The sequence below is a fragment of the Peromyscus maniculatus genome, chromosome 1 (genome assembly GCF_049852395.1).
Source record: "Peromyscus maniculatus bairdii isolate BWxNUB_F1_BW_parent chromosome 1, HU_Pman_BW_mat_3.1, whole genome shotgun sequence".
Classification (NCBI taxonomy): Eukaryota; Metazoa; Chordata; class Mammalia; order Rodentia; family Cricetidae; genus Peromyscus; species Peromyscus maniculatus.
This window is the reverse complement of record NC_134852.1, coordinates 93,327,934-93,355,933: the sequence shown is the minus strand read 5'-3', so window position 1 is coordinate 93,355,933 and position 28,000 is coordinate 93,327,934. Positions and strand designations below refer to the sequence as shown.

Here is a 28,000-nt window from a genome sequence, read left to right as displayed (position 1 = left end):
GCCCAGACGGCCGGCGGGAGCGTGGATGCGGCGGTCGCCGAGCCGGGGCGGACGCGGAGCGGCCCGGGCAGGGGACGCGCGCCGGGAAGGCCGGCTCCGCAGTGGCCGCAGGATGGCTGAGGTAAGCCGGGCGGGGGAGCGCGGGGGGAAGCGGGGCGCGGGGTGCGGGGGGCCGCCTGATGAGGGCCACCTGCTCGCCGCCGCCGCCGCCGCCGCCGCCGGGCGGGCTGTGCGCGCCACGGGGCGGTCGACCTGCGGGCTCCCCTCCCCGCCTGTGCCCGAGTCCCAGCGAGGTGACCTGGGAGCGGCACCCCGTTTCTCTTAACACCCCGGGACCCCGGTCCCGACGCTGTTGGCACGCGGGCGTTCGTCTGTCTGGTATTTCAAGCTGTGGCCTTTGGTCATTCCGGGAGGAGAGTCGGGGAGACGGGCGTGGAAGGGGGCGCCGGTCCCCTGGGGGACAAATACTTGCTTTTTTTTTAAAAAAAAGAGGCGACCAAGACCAAAGCGCCGCAAATTGTCAGCTTAGACGTGTCGAAAGAGGACACTTGCTGATGAGCCAGCCGCGCTGGAGGCATGAGGAGGTTTGCCCGCGTCCCGGCTGGCTTGTCGCGCGTGGGACAGCGAGGTGTTCGTGTCCTCTAGAGGCGCAGGGACTCGGAGGAGCACGTCGGGATGCCCATGGGGAAGCCAGCGCCGAGGTCCAGTCTCTTTAGGGATGGTCTGCCTGCGGGCGACAGGAAGGGACCCTGGCCAGGCAGTGGTGAGGTTCTTAGTGGCTGGGGGACTGCCAGGCGCAGCGACCGTGCCACTTGGCAGCGGGGTTCCAGCCGGGCGTGCCCCAGAATCCGCTACGGGGGTGCCCGCTGTCCCGGGGCGCTGCTTCCCCAAGGACCCCCTTAACCCTACAGCCCGCCTGACTTTGGATAAGCTCCTGGGGATTTGTCAGCCAGATGTGACAAGATTGGAGAGGCGAGTGAGAGAGATCTGATATCAATCAGTGCATAGCTCGGAGCCAAACTTTCTCAAATGCGGTGTAGAAACATGTTCTTCTCGTTTAAGGCATCTCTTTGTGGCTGTGGGGCTGCCACCGGCCTGAGTTTGACAGTTAAATGGAATGCCAACTAGCAGCCTTAATTGTGTGAGTGAAGTTGTGTGTGTTGCGGGGGAAAGATCAGACACTCCGGGGTTCGGTAATGTCCCCTAGTTTTATAGCTAGGCTCACCGCAGACCTCTGAAGATGAGGGCATTTAAATCGGCCCAGACGCCTGGTCGCGGCCAGGCCTCTGCTGTTAACACTTAAGGGGCTTGAAAGAGGCCCCACTGGTGTCCTGGGAATCTGTGTGTGTGTGTGTGTGTGTGTGTGTGTGTGTGTGTGTGTGTGTGTGTGTGTGTGTGTGTGTAAGTGTTACTACATGGAAACACAGAACAGATGTATCAACATTATTTTAAAAAGTAGAATCTTATTAAAGCAACAAGATTTTGGTGTGACCATATAAGTGAACTGAAAAACAGCATTTTGGCAAATCATCTTTGTGTGTGTGTACTTTCCTTCACTATGCTATTAGATTTTTAGATTTTTTATGGGATCTTTTCTGATTTCAAAGAGGTTCAGTTTACAAATAGGTGTTTGTTAAAACTTTTGTTGAGTAGTGAAGCATACAACTTTGTATTTACCCCTTCCCAAATTCGTTGATGCATTTTATTACTCCCTTATTGAAATGGTATGCATCAAAGTGAAATTTTGCACATCATGTAAAAAGATTATTTTGAATGTTCCAGTTCGTGCTGGATTTTATTTTTGCTTTAAAATAGATAAAGACAGTAGACCCTCTTCCTGTGAGGAATTTTGGTAACTATTTTATTTTAGCATACTTTCAGACACTTAAAAAAGAGTATTATATGAGTCATTATTTCATTTATTGTCTGGTAAAGTTCACAGTCTTTAATTTTACAGAAACTGTTACTGCCTCCACTCAACTACTGAACATGTTCTGTTGTAGTTGAACCATCAGACACTGTGGTGAGCTCTTCACTTAACGTATGAGCTTGTTGCACTTTGAGAACTCAGATTGTGTTCAGACAACTGCATAGTTTATTTTGTACGATCATCTCCACCTATGCAGACTGGTAAGGCTTTCGTGGAGCTCTGTCCCGCAGAGAGAAAATGGCCACTAGTTTGAATAATCTGCCCATGAGTATCTCCTAGGATATGCACCAGTAATCTGTGTAATTCACATAAGAAATCTTAACCTACATAAAGCATTACCTTAGAAATACAAGGTTTATATAGAGGATGATTTGTTTTTTATGACCTTTCCCCTTGCAGAAGTTAGGCCTGTATTCCAGCTCCATACCCACATTTTGTATCTCCGATCATCAGCTTGGAAAGATGCCCCAGCCCTATGGTGAGAAAAGCCATCTAGGTTTTCCCATAGAAAAATAATTGTCTCTTACACATGCCCTGGTCACTTCTGAATGCCAAGAAGTAAGTGTAAACGAGGGAGCATTTTTAAAGTCTGGTTTGTTAGTAAAATTAAACTACAGTATGGGGGGCCAAACATGTCTTTGAGCTTCTGTACTTGGCTTTGGAAGTTATTCTGGCGGTGACCATTAAAAGAAGTTGCCCGGGAGGTTTGCAAGGTAAATTACTTGCAGGAGTAGAGTGCTTCACCTCAGGGTGAATTTCCTTCTCTACAGATGTCATTCAGAGTTGGGTAGTTACTTTTGTCGGAAACAGTTTGGTTAGGAAGAGACTGGAAATACCATAACTACCCAGATTCTCCAAGACGTCTGACTTTGCTCTCTAAGATCAAGGTGTAGGAAGTCAATGCATGCTTTTTGTACTTTCCCTTACTGTGAATATCTTACTACAGATCTTCCATCTGTTTGTTTATCGTTGGTGACTTTTCTGAGAGATGTTAGAGATAACTAGGCGCTGCACAGAAGGAACATCTAGGAAGTTTTGGGGTCCTGCTCCCCCTTGATTGGTCTCTAGCAGAAAACCCCTTTGCTTGTCTCATCCTCCTTTGAAGTCCTTTCCCCTCACTTTGGAGTTTCCGAGATTGCGGTGTGGTACCTGCCCTTCTCCAGAACGTAGACACACACGCCTGTTTAGTCAGAGACGCTGAAGCCCAACAGAAAGCGGCAGCCCTGCTCCTCCAGAGTCCAGTCTGGGGCCTTCTCAGACATACGTAGTTACTGATGAGAAAAAGCTGTCTGGTTCCTGTCCACACACGGACCGTTTATTATAAATCAGCCTAACCAATCAGAAAAGGCCTCTGGCTTAGCAGGGATGACCATTTCTCTCCACCGATGTGAAGGGAGAGAGGGGTTAGGGAAATAAAATGGGAAGGCTGGGTTCGCACAGAAGGAAACGGTTGCCTCCGGTGAACTCTGATTTAGGCTTTTAACTTCTCTTCCCACTCCTTATGTTAGTTCGGTTGTCCCCTCTTGCAGATTGTGTGGTCCTTTGGTAGACTGGAGCATGAAAACTGTCTTCAGCACTGTCCCGGCCTGCAGAAGCATGGCCATAGCTCCACAGTCCTCCGACTGTTTCCTGACTTACTGTGGCTGTCAAGCTCTCGTACCCCCAACTGTAACGATTCATGATACACTGTGCTGAATTTTAGGTTGGGGATTTAGGTGACATAAATAACTGAGATTGAGTTTATCTTTTCAAAAGGTCAGTTTCTAATTCTCTTGGAATCCCTAAAACAGTTTTACTTAGATATGTTCACATTTAGCTTTTACATCATCATTAGTAACAAATTTGTGTTAAATACTTAACTGGCAACCTTAACTAAAATTTTAAAGTGGTTTTTTTTTTTTTTTCATTTTATTCCCCATTTTCCAAGATTCTGTGTTACATATCATCGATATCTTTTTAGCTTTCATTATTAAAGGTTTATGACGATTCCTTCTGAGTTCTTTTACATGTGGGTTATAAAGGGAAAAAGTATGCCCATATTGTTTAAATTTTTATGTATTTAAAAAAATTTTTTTAAACAAACATTCAGGTGTGATTTCTAAGATGTTTGTATATTTTCTACTATTTTTCACATTTTCAGTCTTCAAAACTAATAATTTTAAGAAAAAAGGGTGCAGATGTTAAATTGTTTTGGCATAGGATTTAGGCTTTGATTTATAAACATCAAAAGAAGAAGTATTTTTCCCATTATCCTCTTTGAACTAAGCACCAAGAGAACATCACAGAGGTGTCGTGCGTACTTTTTGCTCACAGGTAGACTTAACCCAACATCCATCCCCTGAAGGGGCTCTAGCTCCCTGACCTCTCTCTGCAGGCCATCTCCAGGCCCTCCTTGGCTCTGGCTTCTCCCTCCATGCCTAACTTGCAGTGAGAAGCCACATTCTGCCAGTTCCCCTTTGGTATCATTTTTACATTGCAAAGCTAACTACTTCCTGAGACTCCCCAGGTCCCCTCTCTCAAGTGTGATCTCCGATCCTGATGTTGGTAAACAGTGTCTCCCATTGTTCAGAGCCCTAATGGTTCCATAAACCCACCAGAGAGACCCTGACTGCCCATCAGGCCAGTCTACCACTCAAACCCACCTAAATTGCTTTTCAAAACTGGCTTTCACTGGCCAAACAGAAACCTATGTTTTGTGGCCCAGGCTTCAGAACCCAGCACACAGACCTGGGATTTTGCTTGCACACAGAGAACAAGTTTGCTTTTCCTTGGAGGAAGACTCCGTGGCCTCTTTTACACAGCATTGTTCTCCATCTGTCGACTCCTACAAATTGAAATTTTAGGAATAGGCATCTTGACATCATTTACTTTTTCACTTTTTATTATAGAAAGTTTAAATAAACGTAATTATAATAGTATAATGAAATTTAGTGATATGTGTTTTGGACCTCAACTTCATCTGTATTCCGTGTCCCCCACTAGAAACCCCACATTACTTCGAAGGAAATCCTAGCTGTCATACAATTTCATTAAAAATATTTTAATATGTAGCTGTAAAATATAAAAGCAACCACTTTTAAAAACAAACCCAATATGTCATAAAACACCTTAAAATAATTTGGGGGTGTGGCTCAGTGGTGGAGCATATGCTTAGCATGTGCAAGGCCTTAGGTTCAAGCCTCAACACCAAAAAATAATAATAGTTAATTATCATAACTCCTTACCATCATTAAGTTTCCAGGCAATGCTCAAATTTCCTAGATTGTCTTATAAACTTTATATTACCATTGGTTTGTTCAAATTAGAATCCAAATGTATACACCACTTGTCTCTTTTAATTTCTAGGTTTATAGTCCTCTTGTTTTATCCTTGCCATTATCTGTTGAAAAATGCCAAGTCAGCCATGTTCAGAATGCTAGTCTGGGTTCTGACGTTAGTTTCTTGTGAAGCCCTTGACATACCCTCTGTCTCCCATCTTCCTGACTCGGCGTTGGTGAAGAATGGTGATCCGCCACAGGCTGGATGTTCTGACAAGAGTGCCAGCTGTGTAGTGGGATGTATTTTCTCTTCAGACCCCAATGGGGCCGACTGTTGTCTTTTAATTAGGAACAGTGAAGGGGACTCATATTTGAAGAGAACCTGTCTCATCGGTGGTTTTATTTCCCCGAAACACAAGTTGTGTAGGAAAGAACAGCTATCTCATTCTTCCTCTTTGTTTACTGGTTTTCCAAACCATTTGTTGCCTTCCTGGTATTCTCTTAAAGGTGGTCAGTGACTTTTGCATTTGTTTTGAGTACGTTTCAAAGCCTTGGGTTTTTAACCTGTGAATGAAGCAACCTAATTTTTGGATAACCATATTCACTGCCTTTTTTTTTTAAAGTAACTTATTTGATTTTATTTTATGTACATTTTGTGTTTTGCTGTGTGAGGGTGTCAGATCCCCTGAAACTGGAGGTAGAGACAGCTGTGAGCTGCCATGTCGGTGCTGGGAATTGAACCCGGGTCCTCTAGGAGAGCAGCCAGTGTTCCCAATCGCTGAGCCATCTCTCCAGTCCCATCACTGCCATCTTTGACTGCCCTAGTTGTATGGCTTTTCCCAGAAAAGCTATGTGCCCCTGCCTGTAGTAGAACCTGGGAGTAACTTACATTTGTGTCGCAGGAGGCTCCCTGTGGTTCCAGTTACTTGGCTGAAGCTTATAAAACAAACATAAAACTTGTAAATAAATGATTGTCATTTTGATAAACTTATCTGTGTAAGGTGATGGCAAGATGTGTTGGGGAGATGAGCATCTGGTCTGTGTGCTTGTCAGATGGACTTCTGCTCAGAGCTGCCAGCCAGGTAACCTGCTCCACACAAAAGAACCTCAGTGCCTCCCTTCCCTTTCCCTCCCAGCTGTTTTAATTGCCCATCTGACAAATGACGACCGTATGTTCAGAATCCTAGTTGCACCTCTGTGGGGTCTTGTATATGAGAAAATTAGTGGAGAACTTAACAAGATGAAAGAAGTTAGTGAAAAGTGAGGAGAAACTAGGAATCGATAAAGAGTAAGAAAAATAAGTATAGAACCAAAGAGGCAGGGCCGGGGGGGGGGGGGGGGGGGAGCGTCCAGAGAGACGACAGCTCCCAGCTCCAGTGATTTGGTTTTCTGAACCCAGAGAGCCAGCCTTGCAGCCCCAGAGGGAGGAGAGGGACCAGTGCACTGCAGCCCTGCAGCCCCAGAGGGAAGGAGAAGAGTGACCAGTGCACTGCAGCTCTGCAGCCCCAGAGGGAAGAGGGACCAGTGCACTGCAGCCCTGCAGCCCCAGAGGGAAGAGGGACCAGTGCACTGCAGCTCTGCAGCCCCAGAGGGAAGAGGGACCAGTGCACTGCAGCCCTGCAGCCCCAGAGGGAAGAGGGACCAGTTCATTGTAGCTCTGCAGCCCCAGAGGGAGGAGAGGGACCAGTTCACTGCAGCCCTGCAGCCCCAGAGGGAGGGAGGAGAGGGACCAGTGCACTGCAGCTCTGCAGCCCCAGAGGGAAGGAGGAGAGTGACCAGTGCACTGCAGCTCTGCAGCCCCAGAGGGAAGAGGGACCAGTGCACTGCAGGTGGAGAGAAGCTGTAGCCTCCGTCTCACAGCTTTAAAATTCATTCTGATCAGCAGTTACTATGTACACTGGAGTTTTCCAGGACCCAAACAAACTAATAGCAGTTATCTATTGTCACGTTTAAAAATAAAAGCTGGAAAAGCCGGAAGCCTTTCTGTCCTAAAGCTTAGGTGAGTTGTGGTTTGGCAGCCCGGGGCCCTTTGATTTCAAGTTGAGAACTTAATGATTTTTACCACGAGGGATCTGGCAGAGCCTTGGAATCCCACCATTAAGATAGGGCCGCAGACTCCAGACTTAGTCTTAGCCATCTCCCCTAGGGAGCTGTTTTCTAGGTGGGTTTTGGTTTGTTTTGGTTCTGTGGCCCTCTCAATAGTCAGTGGGAAGATCAGTGTGTAATCAGTGTGCAAATGTGCAAACTAGGAGTGCATTTGGCTACTAGGAAAGAGCACCAAGCCAGTAGTGACCGCTCTTTGTTCTCGGCCATCCTTGTGACGTGCCTCCAGGACATCTAATGGTCACAGGATGCCCTCTGGACTCTAGCCGCCATGCTTTTGTTCCAAGACAGAGGAAGACAAAGGAATCCAAGTTCAACCAGTCCCCATGGATGAGGAGCTTCCTGAAATGCTCCATCATTCTGCTGTCTGCCATGAGCCAGTGTCCAGTCGCTTGTCCATCAGTGAGGACAGGAAATTAAAATTCCCGCTTTTCTTATTTTTAGTACTAGAAGTTGAATCTAAGGCCCCACACATTCGGTAAGCACTCTCCCATTGAGCCGTGTCCCCAGCTCTCTGTCTAGTTTTCTGTTGGAGACAGGGTTTCACCGAGTTATCTAGGCTGGCCTCGAATTTGCTTTGAAGCACAGGCAAGCCTTGAACCTGTGATCCTCCTGCCTTAGTCTCATGCATAACTGAGATTACAGGCCGGCATCATCAGGCCCAGCTAAAATTCTTTTACCCAAGCATATGGGGTGTGTGGGGGGGGGAGATACCATGGACAGCAGGATGGCTCAGTGGGTAAAGGTACTTGCCACAAAGTACCTGGATTCAGCCCACGTGGTGGAAGGAGAGAGCGAACTCCCACACATTGTTCTCTGACCTCCACATGTATGCTGTGGTATGTGGGCCTGTGCACAATATAATAAGTAAATAAAATTTGGAGGAAACAAGATGGGCCTCCATAATCATTGCACAAGGTAAAACTTCCGTTTATCCATTCATCATTCACTTCTTCTCTCAGTACAGTAAGGGAATTTACCAACCATGAGACTTGAGGCTAGTCGATGGGTGTTGTTGTACCTGTTTGTCTTCTGAGGTGATGAGCTGTGGAGAATCTTTTAGGAACATTACCTTTAATCAGGTCTTGGTAGTTGTGTTCATGCCGAGTCAAACCACCAGAGCCAGAGGACCTGAGATCTACCTGTGGACACGGTGGCAAGGAGGGTGGTCTGACTGTCTGTCCGGCTGGTCTCTTCAGCTCTCCTCTGTGTATCCACCGGTATGGTGAATGGGCCTCTGAGGATGGCAGCAGTGCCCGGCAGCCTGTGTGCAGTCAAAGGTGCCAGCACATGAGCTCAGTGGGGTGGGAGGGAAGGAGTGCAGCCATGTGGCCAGAGGTCTCTGTGTAGCAGCAGACCACATTACATTCCTTGTGTATTGTCCCCAGGAGGCCCGATGTTAGAACAAAATCCAAACTCTTAGCCTGCCCCACAAGGCCCTGTACAGAATGGCCTCCGTCCCCTCTCTGGCTTATTTCCTGCCATTAACTTCACTCTTTAGCTACACTGGCCTCCTTTCTCTTCCCTGAACTCACCAGTGTCTCTGACATATACGGCCTTTGCAGTTGCTGAGCTTTCTAAAATACCCCCTCCACCCTTCCCATCCCTCGGAACTCAGCGTGCATGTCCTCCTCGAGGCCCTTGATGATGGTCCTCCCTAAAAGGCACTTCCTCTTGTCTGTACTCTGCATGCCAGCAGATAAATGATCAGCACAGAGTTCTGCTCAGCTCTCTCAACTCTGGCATTGACAGTCTAGATTCTAGACTCTAGAATGATGCCTCACTCACATCCCAGATATGCTTACTGAATGGCGTTTCCTGACCATGTGAAGAAGCTTTAACCTCCTGATCTGGTAGATAATGTGATAATGCTCAGCTCTAAAGGCTGTAGAGATTAAATACTTCTGCACTCCGCACCAAATACTGATATTTTAAGACAGAATATTCCCTGAATATTCAGATTTTAGACCACCTGGGTAGCCTGTAAATTCTTCAGCTTCTTGGTATATAAAATAGGGATGGTAGCACCCGCCTCCCTTAGTGGTTGTGAGGAGGAGATGCAGTTAACACATGAATGCTGTTTGGTGCATTGTCTCATACACAATAAATGCTTGATAAAGCTAATTAGCTGTGTGTCCTTGAATAAGTTACGAATCTTCCATAAATTTAAGTGTTCTAAAATAATCCTCTCCTCACAGGAAGATAGTAAGGATGAAATGAAATGACCTATTAAACAGGAGCCTCACCATGTCAAAAGCAATGGCTGGTTTCCACCCTGGACTTGGCACTGCTCCATAGAGCTTCCTGTAATGACGGGAATACTTTCTGTCATCATTGTCCATTGTGATAACTACTATCACAAGTGGGTTCCTGAGCACTACAGTATGATTGGTGTGACCAAGGAGCAGAATTTAAATGCTGCTCTATTTAAGTAGATCACAGGAGCCTCATTGCTGTGGGCCGCAGGAATATATCATAAGAACTCAGCTGGTTATGGCAAATCAGGGAATTCCTCCAGAGGAAGCCAAATCCCAAGGAGTTTTTGGTGTTACTTGGTTTGTTATATATCAGCTGTATTCTGTTATGAAAATCATGTGTGCCTTCATAGCTTTCCCAATTGACTTTTTCCCTAAGAAGGGCTAACAGTGTAAACTGATCACTCTCTGGACATACACATTCCAGGTATTTGGAGAACAGCCTCAGGAAAGGCTTTCTCTGGAATCAGATTATCTCCCTTGGCCACTTTCAAGGACTACAGGAAACACCACCCAGGTGGGTGCCCAAATGATAACAGCCCACCTGAAAGTCTCCTGACTTACAGTAAATTCCACAAGGAGACACCGCCTAGGAGAGGTGGATGTTAAGTAATAGCTTTACACAATTTAGCTCAGACCCTCCCTTTATATACCGAGACTTCCAGGAGGCAGAGGAGAAGAGAAAAGAGAATGGAAGAACTAGATGGGTAAGAACTTGAGAGGAACAAAATGAGATGGGGAAGAACTAGAATGGAGGGCTAAAAGAGAGGACTAGAGGAATGAGATGGAAGATGAGGAAGAGCCAGATGAGAGAGGAGATGTGAGAGGAGCTGATAGGGGAAAGAACTAGATAGATGAAAACCTAGAAGGGACAGAACTAGATGAAGGAATTAAGATAGAACCTAGAGGGGACAGTAGATAAATATAGAGAAATTAGGCAAGAAAGGAGCTAGACATGAGAACAGAACTGAAGCTGTGTATAAAGGATGTTATGCCAGAGGAATTAAAGCAAGTGAACTATAGAACTCGTGTGCTGAGATTCTATTTCCTGAAAATAGTCCTTGCCGTTAGTAGTTCTCTCTCCTGAGCCCCTGGGATGTATAATATTAAGGCTGGTTCCTCTAATATTATACAAGACCTCATGTAGCTAGTGTATACTAGACTAGTGCAGACTGAACACCTTGAACCAACAAAGTTGCTCAGCTAGATGCAGTGCAACTTTTGCCTCTATCAGATCACATGGGACCCTCCAAAGGGTCTATATGACGTGTAAGAGGACCCTAAAGCTCTCCTACTTACCCTCTTCAAGACTATGAAAATTTATTATATGAAATATATTTATATATACATATATGTATGTATATAATGAATATATGTTCATTCTAGAGATGACAGTAGCTTTGAATGGGATTTTTATTGGGGTCAATTCAAATCCCATCACAGGCCTCTACTGTTCAGTTCAGTGCTGGACATCTGCACCTACCCCACTGTGTGCCTGGGATGGGTACTCAGCCCCTCAGCAAAAGGTCTGTGGAAGCATCTCCCCAAGCTAAAGGTAGAACAGGGGTGTCTGGGAGATGAAATGGATCTAACAAGCTACCTGAAATCCAGGCCATACATTTCTACCACAAGATAGTAAATAACCAAATGTGTCATACACCAGCTGTGAATGAATGAGCAGACGGTAGTTATAAAGCAGAAAGCCAGAATTCTGAATGCTGATTTGTAGCACATCAAAGTGACTAATAACAATTCTGGAAATTGTTTGATTAAGACAAGGGCCTTGTTAGTTTGGATTGCTGGAAACATCTGCTTTATGTTTCTGGAGAATGGAACAAGTGTTAGGGCCCAAAAGGAAAGCATGTAAATTTCAAGTTTTCCATTTACATGAGGACTTTTTATCTTGTAGTTAAAATTTTTGGGGTTTGATTTCGTTTAGAAGTTTTAATTTGTCTTTAGCTAAGGGTGCTGTAATTTGACATGGTGGAAATCCTGAGATGTGTAAAAAAATCCAATGGTCTTTACATTAGAAGTTTTCTTCAATATTCTAATTAGGTTCTTCTAATTCATAAATAATTCCTCTGCCATTTATTTCCATAGATGCTTAACAAGCTTTATTAAGCCTTATTCAAATAGTTTCATGTGCAACCACATGAATGTTTCTTATAAATCAACACTTACACATGGGAATTATAAATACAGTTGTTTAAAGTCATGCCCCCCAAATAGAAGGGGCTATGCTTGAATGGCCAGATTGGGTCAGTGGTCTCAGTTACACATGAATAGGTTTTAGAGGCATTTGGAAAAGTGTAGAAGACTTTAACTGACATGTGGCAGCATGGCAGAGGCCAGGGATGCTGTCACTGACTAACTAATACATAGGACAGCCACAAAGATCTATGCACCTGAGATGCCATCAGTGGTCCTAAGTTGGGAAATAGGAGTGAGGTGATGAGAGGTGGAGAAAATAAGCTCCAGTCTCAGGCTGTGAAGTATGCTTGGAGTTGCTCCTTATGGTTTCTTTCTATCAAACGTGAGACAGATTCACACAGTATTTCCGAGGACTTTGCAGGATCCTCAATCTTTTTTTTTTTTTTTTTTTTTTTTTTTTTTTTTTTTTTTTTTTTTGAGCTGAGGATTGAACCCAGAGCTTTGTGCTTGCTAGGCAAGCACTCTACCACTGAGCTAAATCCTCAATCCAATCCTCAATCTTTTGATCAGTCTTTGGGGATTGACAAGCATGTACTCAAGGACATCTCTTTCTCTTAAAACATGTTTAAACTTCAAAATAAATTAAATGTAAGTTTACTTGTAGATTTCCATATCATTTTGTTTTTTTGAGACAGATTCTCTCTGTGTAACCTTAGCTAGTCTGAACTCACTAATGTACTCCAGCCTGGCCTCAGACTCATAGAGACCCGCCTGCCTCTTCCTACTGTAGTTCTGGAATTAAAGGCATGCACCACCACGCCTAGCCATACCTTTTCTAACATGGTAAATGACATCTCAATGAATGTAGGTAAAAGAAATGTTCTTCCTTTTAAAATATTTTCTTTTTAAGCAATATTTATTAAATCTAGATTGTGAATCACTTCAGTTTTATATAACTTAGTGTTCTGTAGCATTTAGCCATAAAGCAATGATTTGTTTGTTTGTAAGTGTCTATTCATAGGGTTGCAGCTGAATGTGAGATGCAGGACAACATAGTAGAGGTGCCCCAAACCCAACCTAGTTAATGGTGAATTTGTAAATCCTTGTTCTGAAGGTATGCAATGAAAATTAAATTATCATTTACTTTTATCCTTAAATATTCTTCCAAGACAACTAATCTTGAATCAGGTATAGCTGTATATATGCATATGTCAATGTGTTTAATATATTTGCATGTGCAGATAAAAGCAGAAACTCTTAAAAGGTAAAATAATTTGTAGCATTAGAATGTTTTATTAAGTAGGATGAATCTATAACTACATAAGGTTCTTTGTATTAGATTGTATGACTTTGCCAAAATCAAAAACAAACCAACCAACCAAAAAACTCTCTTTCTCATGTTTCCCATTTGGGGATACCCTCTGGAGCAGGTTAGATAATGTTGTTGCTTGCTGTCTTTAGCACCCCTCTGCTGTAAGGAGCTGTTCTTTCACCTCAAACTCCTGGTTACAGCTCCACTCAGGTTCATCCTAATCAAAGAAACAGTAGGAAGCAGCCAAACCGTGGAAAAGTTCATATGTATTTAAGTAGGTCCACCAATTTGTAAATAACATTTGGTTGTGGTGTGCATCTCAAACCATAAATCCTTACAAAGTGTAAGTTTTCTGGCTTTTAATATATTTATGCACAGAGCTGTATGGTCATCCCCACCATCTAATTTTAGGACATTTTATCACCTTAAAAAAAAACCCTGCTCAAAATCTGAAACTTCTGTGCTTCAAAAGATGCCATTAAGAAAGAGAAAAGATCCAAGAACATACTTGAAATATCTGGTAACAGACTTGAACTTGGCAATAAAAGAACTTATAAATCACAATACCAAAAAAACCCAATTAAAAAAAAAGTCAGAGAATCTCACAGATCCTCTATTCAATGATACACAATAAACTAGAAAACTAGAAAACATGCTAAACCATCAGTCATCAGGGAAACATGAATAAAATCACAATGAGATGTCACTGACATCCACAGGAATCACCAGGATAGCTATTTAAAAAAATCAGATGAGGTGGCATGGGCCTGTAACCCCAGCATTTAGCAGATGGAGGCAGGAGAGTCAGGAATTCAAGGTCATCCTTGGCTATATAGTACATTTGAGACCAATCTGGACTGCCCAAGACCCTGTCTTGAAACAATAACAAAATAAAACAATAACAAGTTTTGGTGAATCCCTCACCTGTTACTGTGAGAATGTAGAACAACCCAGCTGCTTCCAAAGATAACTTGACAGTTCCTCAACAAGTTAAGCAAAGTTACTGCAGATCTTGATGAGATTGAGCTTAATTCTACAAAATAAAGCAAATCACACTTTTTAAAATTTCCTTGTGCATATAAAAGTTTATACTATAACGTAGTCTTAAATGTGAAATATCAGTTGTTTTTAAAGTGTGCATACCTGAATTGAAACATAGTTTATTGCTTTAAATATACAGATAACCCTGAGCTGTTGGGAAAATACTGTTAATAGACAACACAGGATTGTCACAAATTTTAGTTTGTGAAAGGTGTGATATTTGCAAGCTCAATAAATGAACATACAACAAAGCAAGATATTCCTTTATGTAACCCAAAGAAACTCTATCATTTCCCAATCACAGTCTCTTCTCATCCCCACTCCATCCCCTGTAGACACTAAGCTACTTTCTGCCTCTAGGAACTGGCCTCCTGACATTTCATGTAAATAGAACCATACAACTATGTGACTGTTTGCGCCCGACTTCTTCTTCACTCATTTGTAGCAGAGACCCATTCTCCGGCCCTTTGTGAGAACACAAATACTCCATTGTATAGGTAGACCACATCTTGCTTATCATCTGTTGGTGGATATTGGGATATTTCCACTCTCACTGATGTCAATAATGCTATGAACAGCCATGTAGATGATTTGGGGGTGGACATAAGTTTTTCACTCTCTTGGCTGTACGCTGAGGGGTAGAATTTCTGGGTCACACAGCAACTCTATGTTTGACTTTTAAAGAAGCTGCCAGACTCTTCCTAAGTAGCTGTGCCTTTTACAGTACCACGTGTTTGTTTGTTGGCTTGCTTGTTTTGGTTGGTTGGTTGGTTGGTTTGGTTTGGTTTGGTTTGGTTGGTTGGTTTGGTTTGGTTTGGTTTGGTTTGGTTTGGTGTGTTTTTAGGGAGACTGGTTACACACTCCGTGGAGTGAACTTCCCAAATCCTTTGCCAGATTCTCCCTTCCTTGTCCCCATGCTGTGCCTCACAGTCCCTTGCCTGGTAGACAAGAGGTTCAGGCCCCGATTCAAAGACTTTATCGTCCCTTTTCTGAACATTGTCCCTCCCCGGTTTCAGAACTCTCTGGAACCATACAAATTTCACCAAGAAGCATCTGTTATTGCCAAAAAAGAAAAAAACTAACCATGTGAGGTTCCAACTCGGATGACTGACTCCTTTAAGGGGTTTTGTTTGTTGATTGGTTTGTTATAATAATGGATTACATCCTTTGGCCTCTATCTTTTGAGAAATTCTGACAAGATGGGTTGGTAAAATGTTTGCCCTGGAAGCATGAGGACCTGAGTTCCTAGCCGAAGCACCCTGTAAAAGCCCAGCGTGGCAGCATACATCTGTAACCCCAGGAGTGGGGCAGGGCGGGGTGGGGACGGACACAGATCTCTGGAGCTCACAGCTTAGCCAGTCCATATGAATTGGTGAGCTTCGGGTTTGCTGTGAGACCCTGACTCAAAAACAAGGTGGAGATTGACTGAGAAAGACACCTGGACATCACCCCCTGAGCTGCACGTGCACACCTGTTTGGACCCACACATACATGCATACACAAATATGCAACACAACAACACACACACACACTTTGTATTTATATCTCATTGATCTTAATACTAGGACTTTGTTGGACATGTGCATCTTTATTTTCTGTTTCCACTGTACTTTTGTATACTGCACAGGCACACACACACACACACACACACACACACACACACACACACACACCCTACAAGACATGGTCCATAGCATTTAACTGAGGTATCAGTGTAGGGCTTGCCCAACCTCTATCTGTCTCTTGACAGTCACATGGTATAATCAGCCATTACATGTTCTCAAATCTATTTAGTATTTTCAGCTGCTACTGTATCTTAAGGGTCTGAGGGTAACAGATTCCATACATGGATTACTCTTGCTTCAGATAATTCTCTTACTTGTTCTAAGCTGGTCTTTATGTATCAGTCAGCTTAGAAATTTGGTGAAAATACAACTTCGTATTTGTCTGTGACCTTCATAACAACAAGGTTTCAACCCATAATCTTTTCTCACAAGTCCTTATAGGTTCTCCTTATTCTTGTATGTGAATTATCTGTGTTGATGTTCATGGTCTCCCAAGTGTTGGACTCGCTGTGCCTCTTTCCTGTGGTATAATATGCTCCTTTGGTCCAGCACAAAGCACACGTTGCTGAGTGAATCTTAGGAATGGGGGAATTTTGTTGAACAAATGCAACATATTCTGCACATAGCTCTTACGTTGTGTGCATACATGTGTTCTCTCTTATAGGCTATCGGCTGTACTCTGAACTGCAGTTGCCAAAGCTTCAAGCCTGGGAAAATAAACCACCGACAGTGTGAAGAGTGCAGGCACGGATGGGTGGCTCATGGTAACTTTCTCTCTCCCCTCTCTGATAGTGGCCTTTCTTAATAACTTAAATTTATAGAGGAACTGATTTCATACCAGGGAGAGAGAGCTGACTCCTAAGCTAAATAGTAAGTTTCTAGTGTGCTCCAGGTAACAGGCTATATAAGTTATCTCTTCACATTTTAACTTATACACTGTCTTACTAACTCCATTTTAAATATGTCAAAACTGATCACTTCTGTGCTGTTTTCTGGACATATAGATATGTCTCATGGTAATAATTAGCCCCTGATATTTTTTGGCTGATACAAGGGTATCCCCTATTCATTATTTAGATGAAATCTATAACTAGGCATCCCGCTTATGCATATGGTGAATCTGGCAGTCCTGGGCCACTTGTAACTGCTGGATGCGGGGAATGTGGCAAGGGCTGCTGGAGAATGGCATCACTAACTTTCTTTCACTTTGATTGATTTCATGGAAATAGCCCCCAGCGGCTGAGCAGACTGGATTAGGCGGCCTCATTTCTAAAGTCCCCCTCCCAAGCAGCAGATCGGGGTCTGAGCCCAGATCCTTGATTCCCAGGCCATCTTCGCTCTAGACTCTGATTCCTAACTTCATTCTCTTGGTTCTGTTCTTGCTGCTTTTGTGCCCCGCTTTTCTTTGCCCCTCCCCTTGGTGTAAAGACTTTCCTCCTCAGGAATGTCACAAGAAAGAGGGAAAAGTCCTCAATCTATTGTTTTTATTTTAGAAGTTTCTGTGAAGAACATGAATGCCAATAGCTAGTCAGGATATTAGTCCTCAGTTTTTGTTGTTGTTGTTTTTTCTGTTGGAACAGACAACTAAGAATAGCCCCAGCCGACTTTCTGGGCACTGTTTCTCCCAAAATTACGAGCTTTCCCAAATGTCCTGCACTTGATTTTCAGCTCTCAGTAAGTTGAGGATTCCCCCCGTGTATCCAACAAGCCAAGTGGAGATTGTCCAGTCCAGTGTGGTGTTCGATATTAGCAGCCTCATGCTCTATGGGACCCAGGCCATCCCTGTTCGCCTGAAGATCCTCCTGGACCGGCTCTTCAGTGTGCTGAAGCAAGATGAGGTTCTGCAGATCCTTCATGCCTTGGACTGGACCCTTCAGGATTATATCCGTGGATACGTGTTACAGGTAGAGAGGCGTGGGCTGCGTTCTTCTAGAGTGCTCATGTACCTGGTGGGACCCAGTGCCTGCCAGTCATTGGTGGCTGTCCTTCCCTTTGAATTTTTCCTAATGACTTAAGCCCCTGATTCATATTCGGGGAGGAGTCCTGGACTTTCCTCACGGTCTCCGTGAAGCTCCAGGCTGTGGAAGCATCACACACTCTCTTGAGCGTGTTTCACTAAGCTAACGTCCACAGAAAACCACTAGTTTCTTTGGGGTGCTGTCTCCCTTACATATATCATGCCTGAACGACCCACTGACCTGAGGTGTCCTGTGTGTCGGACGTTACTGGGAACTGGAGGTGAGAAAGGGCTCTGACTATATACATGCCAGCACTATACAGCAGACAGCTCGCAGGCTGCTGCCCCTTTGCTGTCCTGGAAGGCTCTCTTTCCCACTCCACCGCTGAGTTTCTTTCCTCAGCCCCACGTGTGACATGGTTGTGTTCATGTCCCAACTCATTCTCTGTATCTGTCCCTCTTCCTCTCTCTCCTTTTATCCACTCTTCTTCCCCCACTTTCTCCTCTTCTCACCACCACCAAAATCCTCTTCCTCTCTTCATTGTCCCAGCCTTCTAGCCCCTCGACTCTCTTCAATTTAGCCTCTTTCCTAGATCATGCCGTGGGCAGAAGGCTTCATCTTCAGAGGCAATCAGAGTGTTTTGTGAGCAAGTAACATGTTACCTGAAGTAACAGAGCATTGTTCTCGCCACTGCACTAGGAATATCAGCAGACTTTGGTTAAATTTTTTTTCCAGTGAAATGGCAGATACATGTATTTTCAAGTCTAATATCAATTGCAGTCTTAGGTAGAATATATCATTAGAAATAAATACATAAAAATAAATAACACCCATTTATTAATGGACATGCTCTTCTAGTACTTTCATGATGAAGTAGACATATCCCTGTCTGTCTGTCTGTCTGTCTGTCTGTCTGTCTGTCTGTCTCTCTCTCTCTCTCTCTCTCTAAGATAGGGTCAAATTACACCAGGCTGGCCTCAAACTCACAGAGATCCACCTGCCTCTGCCTCTTGAGTGCTGGGATTAAAAGTGTGCAGCACCACACCCATTTACCCTTGTTTTCTAATTGAAAACCCAGAAGGCTCTGAGTGCTTTATACTTGCACTGAAACTTATTCCACCAGTCTATAGCAGGCCCAGAAATAAGCACATTTCTTCCTAATTCTAAAGCTTGTCATTGTTTCCTGGGATCCTGTGTGCACACCTCTGGTGTGGGGCCCTCAGCTGACTAGGAATGGCCATACGTAGAGTAGCATTATGGTCTTACATTACGACATAGATCAATATTTAATGATCCTAATAATCTTGCTTTCTAGTGTTAGGATTAAAAATATGGAATCAATTACCTTGAACCTCTGGTGCATGAAATATTTATGACGTTACATTCCTCCTCATCTTCAAAACTCTCACATGCACTGTGAAAAATCTCAGTAGGCCATCAAATACGTGTTCTGTGATAAAATATTTATTGTAGTTTTGGGAAAAGTTAGGTCTTGCTAGAGTTTGAAAGATCTCCAACACTCTAGGATAATTACAGCTCTGCTTTATGAACATGGGCAGTAGATCAATACTTGCTCATTTGGATTTTGATGGTAGGTGTTTAGGAGATTATTAAGTTTGCAGCAAATGAATACTTGGGCTATATCCAGACTTGACTGCCCCTTCTGTAGTCTTTCAATGAAGATACTATTGTCTTTCAAATGATACATATTTTAGTGAGGAAAATCGTCATGCCTCAGATATGACAAAAAGCATATATGACAACTAGCTGGTTTGAAAATAAGATGAAAAATAATTTCCAAATTTCCCTGACTTGGGTTTGAGTAATACACCTTTATTTCACTCTTCTGGGCTAATGATACAGTCACTGTTTACATTTGTGTAGTTTATGATGGGCACAGTTTCTGGCCTAGGAAGGTGAGGTGGGCATGGACTGAACTCTGCAAATCCTGTGTTGATCCACAGGAAGTGTTTTTCTGACAGGCACAAAAATTGCTGTAGTCTGTTGGAGGCGCCATCAGATGGCACCTTCACGGGGAGCAGTGAAGTGGCTGTTCTTTTACGTTCTGGTTTGTATTTAGGATGCCTCGGGGAAGGTGTTGGACCACTGGAGCATCATGACCAGTGAGGAGGAAGTGGCCACCTTGCAGCAGTTCCTTCGTTTCGGAGAGACCAAGTCCATAGTGGAGCTCATGGCAATCCAGGAGAAAGAAGAGCAGTCTATCATCATCCCACCCTCCACAGCCAACGTAGACATCAGGGCTTTCATCGAGAGCTGCAGCCATAGGAGTGCCAGCCTCCCCACCCCAGTGGACAAAGGCAGCCCCGGCAGCATGCACCCTTTTGAGAACCTTATAAGCAATATGACTTTCATGTTGCCTTTCCAGTTCTTCAACCCTCTGCCTCCTGCTCTGATAGGTTCACTGCCTGAGCAATACATGCTGGAGCAGGGTCAGGACCAAAGCCAGGACCCCAAACAGGAGCTGCACGGCCCCTTCTCCGACAGCAGCTTCTTAACGTCCGCACCATTTCAGGTTGAAAAAGAACCGTGTCTGAAGTGTCCAGATGTTGTTACCCCCAAAGAAGACAGCGCACACTTAAGCGACTCCAGCTCATACAGCATTGCCACTAAGCTTGAAAGGACGCAGCTGTCCCCTGAGGCCAAAGTAAAGCCGGAGAGGAGCAGCCTGAGTGGGAAGAAGGGCCGGGTGTTCTGCACCGCCTGCGAGAAGACCTTCTACGACAAAGGCACTCTGAAGATCCACTACAACGCCGTCCACCTGAAGATCAAGCACAAGTGCACCATCGAAGGCTGCAACATGGTGTTCAGCTCCCTGCGGAGCCGGAACCGACACAGCGCCAACCCCAACCCTCGCCTGCACATGCCGATGAACAGAAATAACCGGGACAAAGACCTCAGGAACAGCCTCAACCTGGCGAGCTCGGAGACCTACAAGCGCCCGGGTTTCGCGGTGATGTCTCCAGACTGTGGGCCCCTCCCTGGCTACACCGGTTCAGTGGAGGACTCCAAAGGTCAGCCAGCTTTCTCGGGCATTGGGCAGAATGGCGTGCTCTTCCCTAACCTACGGACCGTCCAGCCAGTCCTTCCCTTCTACCGCAGCCCAGCCACTCCCGCTGAGCTGGCAAACACGCCTGGCGTGCTGCCCTCTCTCCCACTCTTGTCCTCCTCGATCCCAGAGCAGCTGGTCTCCACAGAGACACCCTTCGATGCTCTTCCCAAGAAGAAGTCCCGGAAGTCCAGCATGCCTATCAAAATAGAGAAAGAAGCTGTGGAAATCGCTGAGAAGAGACACAGTCTCAGCTCAGATGATGACATGCCCCTGCAGGTAGTCAGTGAAGACGAGCCAGAGGACAGCAGTCCTCAGTCAGACCGAGTCCCTGAGGAGCAGCACACACAGCTGAGCTTAGAGAAGCCTTTCCCCCAAGGAGAAAGACCCTGCCATCTTGAGTCTGGGACTGAGTCCCAGGGAGCTCTCAGCAGAACCCTTGAGCAGACCACACACACCGAGAGGGAGGCCGAGCAGAAGTTAGGATTCACTTCAGTAATGCCAAGAGAGGTGGAGGATGGTGGCCATGAGCGCCATTTCATACCTGCACTGGGGCCCCAGATTCCCTTTCCTGACTACATGGAATTGCAGCAGCGCCTGCTGACTGGGGGGCTCTTGAGTGCTTTGTCCAACAGGGGGATGACTTTTCCTTTTCTGGAAGAGTCTACAGAACTGGAACACCTGGGCGAGCATGCCCCTGTGAGGCCAAAGGAAGAACATCGCTTCCAGTGTGACATCTGCAAGAAGACCTTTAAAAACGCTTGCAGTATGAAGACACATCAGAAGAACACACATGCCAAAGAGACACACACATGCACAGTGGAGGGATGTGGTGCTGCCTTCCCATCCCGCAGGAGCAGGGACAGGTAAGGTGTCTGTCAGCAACACAGGCTGTCTTTTAAGATGGCAGTTTAAACCTTCGCACGCATCAGAATCATCTGAAAGGTCAGGAAAACAGACTTCGGGGCCCTAACCCTAAAATTTGCTGTTGTAGGTCAGGGGGTGAAAGCTGAGAGTGTGCATTTCTAGCAAGTTCCCAGAGGGTGTGGAAAATTTATGAATTTTCAGTTCCAAAAATCTAAAAGCATTTAGCCACAAAACTTGACCTGGAAAGGCATGATGCTTTTTGTGGTATAGATTTCCACTGTTACCTTTTTGAAGGGTTTATGTAGCTTTGGTATTATTTAATTACTAATGACTGTATTCATATTAATTTATTAATAGATACTTTGATATATTTCAGCACATGTATCATCCCATCTTTCTAAAGTCTGAGAGTCCCCAAAGTGAGAAACACATCTGCCCCCAGATGTGTGGGATAAAGAATGGTGAGCTGGTTCTCACATTGTGGAGAGAATGGAGGAGGGGCTTCCTAAAGTGTCACATAATTTCTCAAAATTAGCCTAGTTTTCATCTCATAAAATGAAGTCCATCACGTGAAACCTTTTCGCTGGCTTCTAGTCACCCAGCACCATCTGCAGAGAGAATAGATAGCTGCTTGACTGGAGACTTTTGAAGATGGTAACCTATCCAAGAATGACGGCAACTGGCAGCTCCTTTCAGGGGCTACTACGTATGTTAGAAAGTTGCTGGGTTATCGTAAAACACACAGACTTGTCTCCAAGTGCACACTCCCAGGGCTTATCTCCCTGGAGCACAGCACGGTGCTTCTCTTTGTGCACTTGACTAATCACGGTTTAGTCGCCCTCCTCCCAGCCTCTGAGAGGAAGAGCAAGTACAGCAGAGGTGACCTAAGGAGTTTAATGAAAGGGTCAGCTGTCTGATGAAATGCAGCGTGATGAATGGCTCCCAGGATGTGAAAACTACATTTGTTCAAACAAGCTCGACTTGAAGCAGGTTAGCACCACTGCTAGCTTTAGTCCAAATTGTAATGCCTAATTTAAGAGGGTGAAAATGTAAAGACTCCCACACACATTCCTGCTAGGGCTCCTAAGAACACTCTCATTGTCTTTGGTGAAGAGAAGAAAGCACAGGAGATATTAGTTAAAATTCCTGCCTTCTGTTGCTAGGATGTTTAAACCAAACCACTAGGGTACCCCTAATTAATGAACCAGTCCTTCTCCTTCATCCTCCAAGAAGAGGAGGGTTTGCTTATGAATAAGCTGTTGTTATAAAAAGAGGTCGTCATATCAGTTAGATTATCTTTGCTATTTATGAGGCCGGTGAAGTCTACAGGATCTACTAAATTATAACACACACTTGAGATTGACAGTTCTTTTCATACGATGCTCGATTTCCATACAGTCAGTGCTTTCTTATGTTCTGACCTACATGCATGTATATAGAAGTCTCGACTATACAAGATCTCATCTAGCATTCTAAATGTTTCAACACTTTTACATTTTATTCCAATAGTTTAGATCTTTGAACATTTTATCTAAAAAATCTATAGTTTTAAAAACACTGTTTTAAATAAGACTTTGTGGATACACCCAGGCCCAGGTCCACCACTTCAGCTAAGTCAAAGTTGAGAACTGCATTATTTTGTTCATTAAGGCACCTAGCTTCCCCTCTTTGAGCCTCCGTTCCTGCTAACAGCAGTTCCCGGGACCAGAGGGAGAGAGAGGGAGGGAGGGAAGGAGAGAGCACATCTTAAATGTTTATTTAATCAGCAGCTCTTCTGTGGTAGGTGCTGGGGAACACATTCTTTGCTCACTGAAGTCGTCAGTCTAGTGGAAAGGATAGACAGTCAAAAGGAATTACAGATGACCATAAAGACTGTTGCAGTGAGATGTAGGCTATAATAACACATACTAGGGTGCTCAGCTAGACTCCTTGATATGTTAACAAAGGCCCCCTGGATTAAGGGGTCTGTCCAAGCCAGCAAGTATTACAGGTATTAGTCCCATAACATTTGTTGTTGTTGTTGTTGTTGTTGTTGTTGTTGTTGTTACTCAGATAAGGACCTGCATGTGCTTTTCTCTATTTAGGTTGTAGCAGTCAGTCATTGTTTACTGTACTGAGAAGTAAAAACAGGGAAAATATGAACATCTCTTTAAGAATACACAAATTGTATGTTAATATAGCACATTAATGGGAAATGGCTTTTATTTTTCCAAAATGAATATAGTGAGGTAACTGGCTTTATTTTATATTGTTGCAAATCTCTAATATTTGGTTTAGTAGAAAACAGCTACTTCTGCATTCAGCCTGTTGCAATATCACATTATATACATTCTAGAAACTCCCATGAATTAATAATGTTGGTTATGAACTCTTGCTTTGGGAGCTGCTGGAAGGATATTGAGGACTAGGCTCATTCACTTTGAGAGCCACTGATCTCAACTAAATAGAAATGAGAGGGAGGAGCCACAGTGAGAGTTGGAAGAAAATGGGAAGATGAGGCAGGAGGCGCAGATTCACAAAGTCCCCGGAAAAGAAAACCTGGCACTTAATCCAGAGAGTCTTTGTAGTATGTCCTGGTCATAGGGTACAGCACCTTAGGAATGGCTAACCCTTTGAGGGCCTGAGCAGGGAAGAGGCAGCTGTTAGTGTCCACTGGATAGCCAGGAGATGGACATGAGGTCCAGAGATTTACGTTGTAGTAGAGCCTTCATGTTCCAGGCTCCAGTACATGTCTGAGTTTTTCAGCTGCTTGAATGCAGTGGAATTAATATGTCCATCTGCTGTCTGGTTTTCTGCTGACACACGCCAGCCCTTTCAGTGCGGAACGTTAACATAATCACAGGGCAGAGCCGTGGCTGAGAAGAGCTGCTTGCAAAGTGGGTGATCTCGGAGTATAATTCTCATCATGTCCACAAAACACGGATAAAGGTAAAAGAAAGTACATGACAAAATATATACATTTTATGAAATACAATTAGGACTCCCTCATCTCCCTCATACACATACCTTGAGAGATTTAGAATAGAAAATGTAATTCTTAATTTATTTAGAGAGGGTGTTTTCTTGACTGGCATAATTCTCATCTATACTGTTGGAGACGTTTTTCTTATTTGGGATTCTTTTTCTGTCACCTGTAGGATTGTACCTTTTAGTGTAAGGGTTCTTTTTTTTTCTTGTCAGAAGTTACCAGGGGATCCCTAAGCAAGAGCAACATTGATTTTACAAGTTACATCTATGATAACATGGGGGTAAACAGCATGTGTCATAATGGATGCTCATCATCTGCCTGTTAGGAGTAAATGATTGGGTACAAGATTGGCAGTGTGCTCACACTGCTGCATTTGCAAAACTCCTGTCTGGTTCATCATGAGACGCTGCAGATACGACCTACGCTAGACACACACACACACCACACACACACACACACACACACACACACACACACACACACACACTCACACTTCTAGCTGTTTAGGTTGCCAGCTGTACCTATAGGACTTGTAAAGTGAACCATGAACTTCTACTCATGACCAGCACTATCTAATAGAAAGATGATGCGAAGCCACATTGGGAATCTTTAATGTTCTGTATCAAAAGGGTAAAAGGAACCAGGGAATGTAAGTTAATAACGTGTTTAATTCAACATACCCCAAATACTATCTCCTCTATATATGACAGAGGCAGTGTGTCAGGTGTTGACTACCATAGTAGATGGTATGGATTGAAGGTGGTATGGACTGAAGGTGAAGTGTCTTATCATCTGTGACTGATGCTTTCTTGGGCTTCCCTGAATCTAGTGCCCCCATCAAGCTGGCCTAATTGCAGTCGTCTCGACCTCCCCATGGATGAGATGAAGGAAGTTAAATCAGGTGGTGAAATTTGAAGTTCCAGACTGTTGGCTTTCCTGGGGAATGCCAGCTTCTGATGAGTAGCCACAGCATGGTCTAGTATCTGCTGACCACATAGCACAGCTCACAGCACGTCAACCCTGACTATTGCTCCACCATACCACATGTTTTTCCTCGTGTCTGCTGAGTCTTTCTACTCAGAATAACGGCTCTAAAACAACAGTCCCACTCATCTCTGTCTTTTCACTCTTGTAGACACAGCTCGAACCTGAGCCTCCACCAGAAAGTATTGAGTGAAGAAGCATTGGAGAGTAGTGAGGACCATTTCCGTGCCGCTTACCTTCTGCAAGACGTGGCCAAGGAGGCCTATCAAGACGTGGCTTTCACACCACAAGCATCGCAGACGTCGGTCATCTTCAAGGGAACAAGTGGCCTGGGTAGTCTGGTTTACCCACTAGCTCAAGTTCACAGTGCCAGTCTGGAGAGTTACAACTCCGGGCCCCCTAGCGAGGGCACCATCCTGGATTTGAGCACTACCTCAAGTATGAAGTCAGAGAGCAGCAGCCATTCCTCCTGGGACTCTGACGGGGTGAGCGAGGAAGGCACCGCCCTTATGGAGGACAGTGACGGGAACTGTGAAGGCCAGAGCCTTGTCTCTGGGGAAGATGAGTACCCCATCTGTGTCCTGATGGAGAAGGCCGACCAGAGCCTGGCTAGTCTGCCCTCTGGGTTGCCCATAACCTGTCATCTCTGCCAAAAGATATACAGTAACAAAGGGACCTTTAGGGCCCATTACAAAACCGTGCACCTCCGCCAGCTCCATAAATGCAAAGTGCCAGGCTGCAACACCATGTTTTCGTCTGTTCGCAGCAGAAACAGACACAGTCAGAATCCCAACCTGCACAAGAGCCTGGCCTCATCTCCAAGCCACCTCCAGTAGCAAGCCAAAGACTCTGATAGGTGTTTGCCAGGCGTTCAGGAATAAGAGAATCCAAAGAATAAGGTAGTTGGACCGTTGAGTTCCATTTCTCATAAGCCAGACGAACGTGACTTGACTGTCCAGTCTTCTGCAGCAGGAAAGCACAAGGCCAGCCTGTGAGAAGCTGCCACTGGGGCAGCCCTTCCTGCTATTCTTTTTCTTAGCCCACGAGGTCTTCCACTGACACAGGAAAACACAGAAAGGCAGTTCCCCCAGATTTGTTTACGTGTTCCCTAGGACACCTCCGCGTCTACAGACCAAGGAGGGAGTAGGGATCAGGAACTAGGCTCAGCTTCACAGGAGGCCTGCAGTGTTACGGTATCAGGGAAGAAGTCTCCTTGAATACAACACTGTCACCGTGGGCATGAATGACCACCAGGCCCAAAGATGTCGTTGTCAGGTACCCTCCCCCCCTTTTTTGGACGAATCCAAAGACCAGACTTGAGTTTAGGAAAATGACATTCAGAGCCCACCCCTCCACTGGGAGTCGGTAATCGCTCCTTCACAGTCTCCCTGTAATTCCAGGGAGTTCCCCGAGGAAGCCGGCTGGCCTCCAATATGCTCCTTGTCAATTCTCCTTGATCTGCAACATGCATTTAAGAAGCTAGAGGGAAAATATTTTGTGCACTTAAGAATAGTGGACTTCAGTTTAATTTAAAGTTATTTTGATAATATTTAACTTGTGTTTGTATTATGTAACTATTTGGTGTGAGTGCAGACATGTCGGCGTCACCTTTGAGTCTGTTCAGAATTAGAACAGGTGACAGCTCACACTGGAGAAGCACAGCCTGTCTTCGGGGGGTGAACTGCAGCCTGGTGACCCCCGTGGGAGGGTGCAAGTGTGGTTCTGCCTAACGCATTTGTATATATCCACCAGGCCGTGTAGAGACCGTGGTTCTGATGGCTCTTGTGTCTCTGCAGTGCCGCTGGACCCTCGCTCTCCACCCGCTGGCAAATGTGTAAGGTTAGAATGGACTCTGAGATTTCTTTGGTAGAAAGAAAAGTCGGGACCTTACTGCCATGTTCTATGTCTTAATATTTAACTTATTCCAAGATCTATTCCACACCGCTAAACATGTTTGCCACTATAGACAAGATGTGTAGTCAGCCCTGTGAATTGAGACTGTCTCAGAATTCAGCATTGGCAATAGTCTAAAGGGCTACACAACTTTAAAAGAAGTGGAGTTTGTATTCAGAGTTCAAGTTAACTGTCTGTTTGACTCATGTTGACTTAATTTAAAAATCCTTAAAGGAAATTGATGGTTATAAGAGATATTATTCCCCTGGCTTAAAGATAGAAAAAGCCAAAACCTGTTAGCAATTATTTCAACTTTAAAAAAAAAAATACTTAAAAGTTGTCTCTGCTTAAGGAGAGATGTATCTTTCAAGCTTTTTTGTTACTGAGATGTTCAACATTCTAATTTCCCCAAATGGAAAAAAATTTGTATGCAATGTTTTCTATGATTTAATAAAAATATACAGCATACCTTTTGTTTAAAGGGCAAATATTTATACCAATGGTTTTGTTTATATGTCTGTCTTTTCACAAGTGGGTTTTCGCATATATTCAAACACAAACACTGTGAATTTGAGAGAATCAAAAGTCCACAGATGACAAGACATTGCTACACCAAAATGGACTGCAATAAAGAGGTCAAAGAGATGAA

At 44.4% G+C, this 28,000-nt stretch overlaps 1 protein-coding gene across 2 annotated transcripts; it reads left to right on the top strand.

The window, feature by feature from the left end:
* Bnc1 (basonuclin zinc finger protein 1) lies at positions 1-28,000 on the top strand. 2 transcript variants are annotated; one of them, XM_076546253.1, is made up of 5 exons: positions 1-121; positions 16,279-16,378; positions 17,283-17,518; positions 19,653-21,505; positions 25,610-28,000. In XM_076546253.1, the coding sequence occupies exons 1-5, from the start codon at positions 26-28 to the stop codon at positions 26,292-26,294; spliced, it is 2,970 nt and encodes a 989-aa protein (XP_076402368.1). In that variant the 5' UTR covers positions 1-25; the 3' UTR covers positions 26,295-28,000. The 2 variants fall into 2 exon arrangements, with proteins under 2 accessions (XP_076402368.1, XP_076402369.1); XM_076546254.1 differs by lacking the exon at positions 1-121 and adding an exon at positions 871-1,107.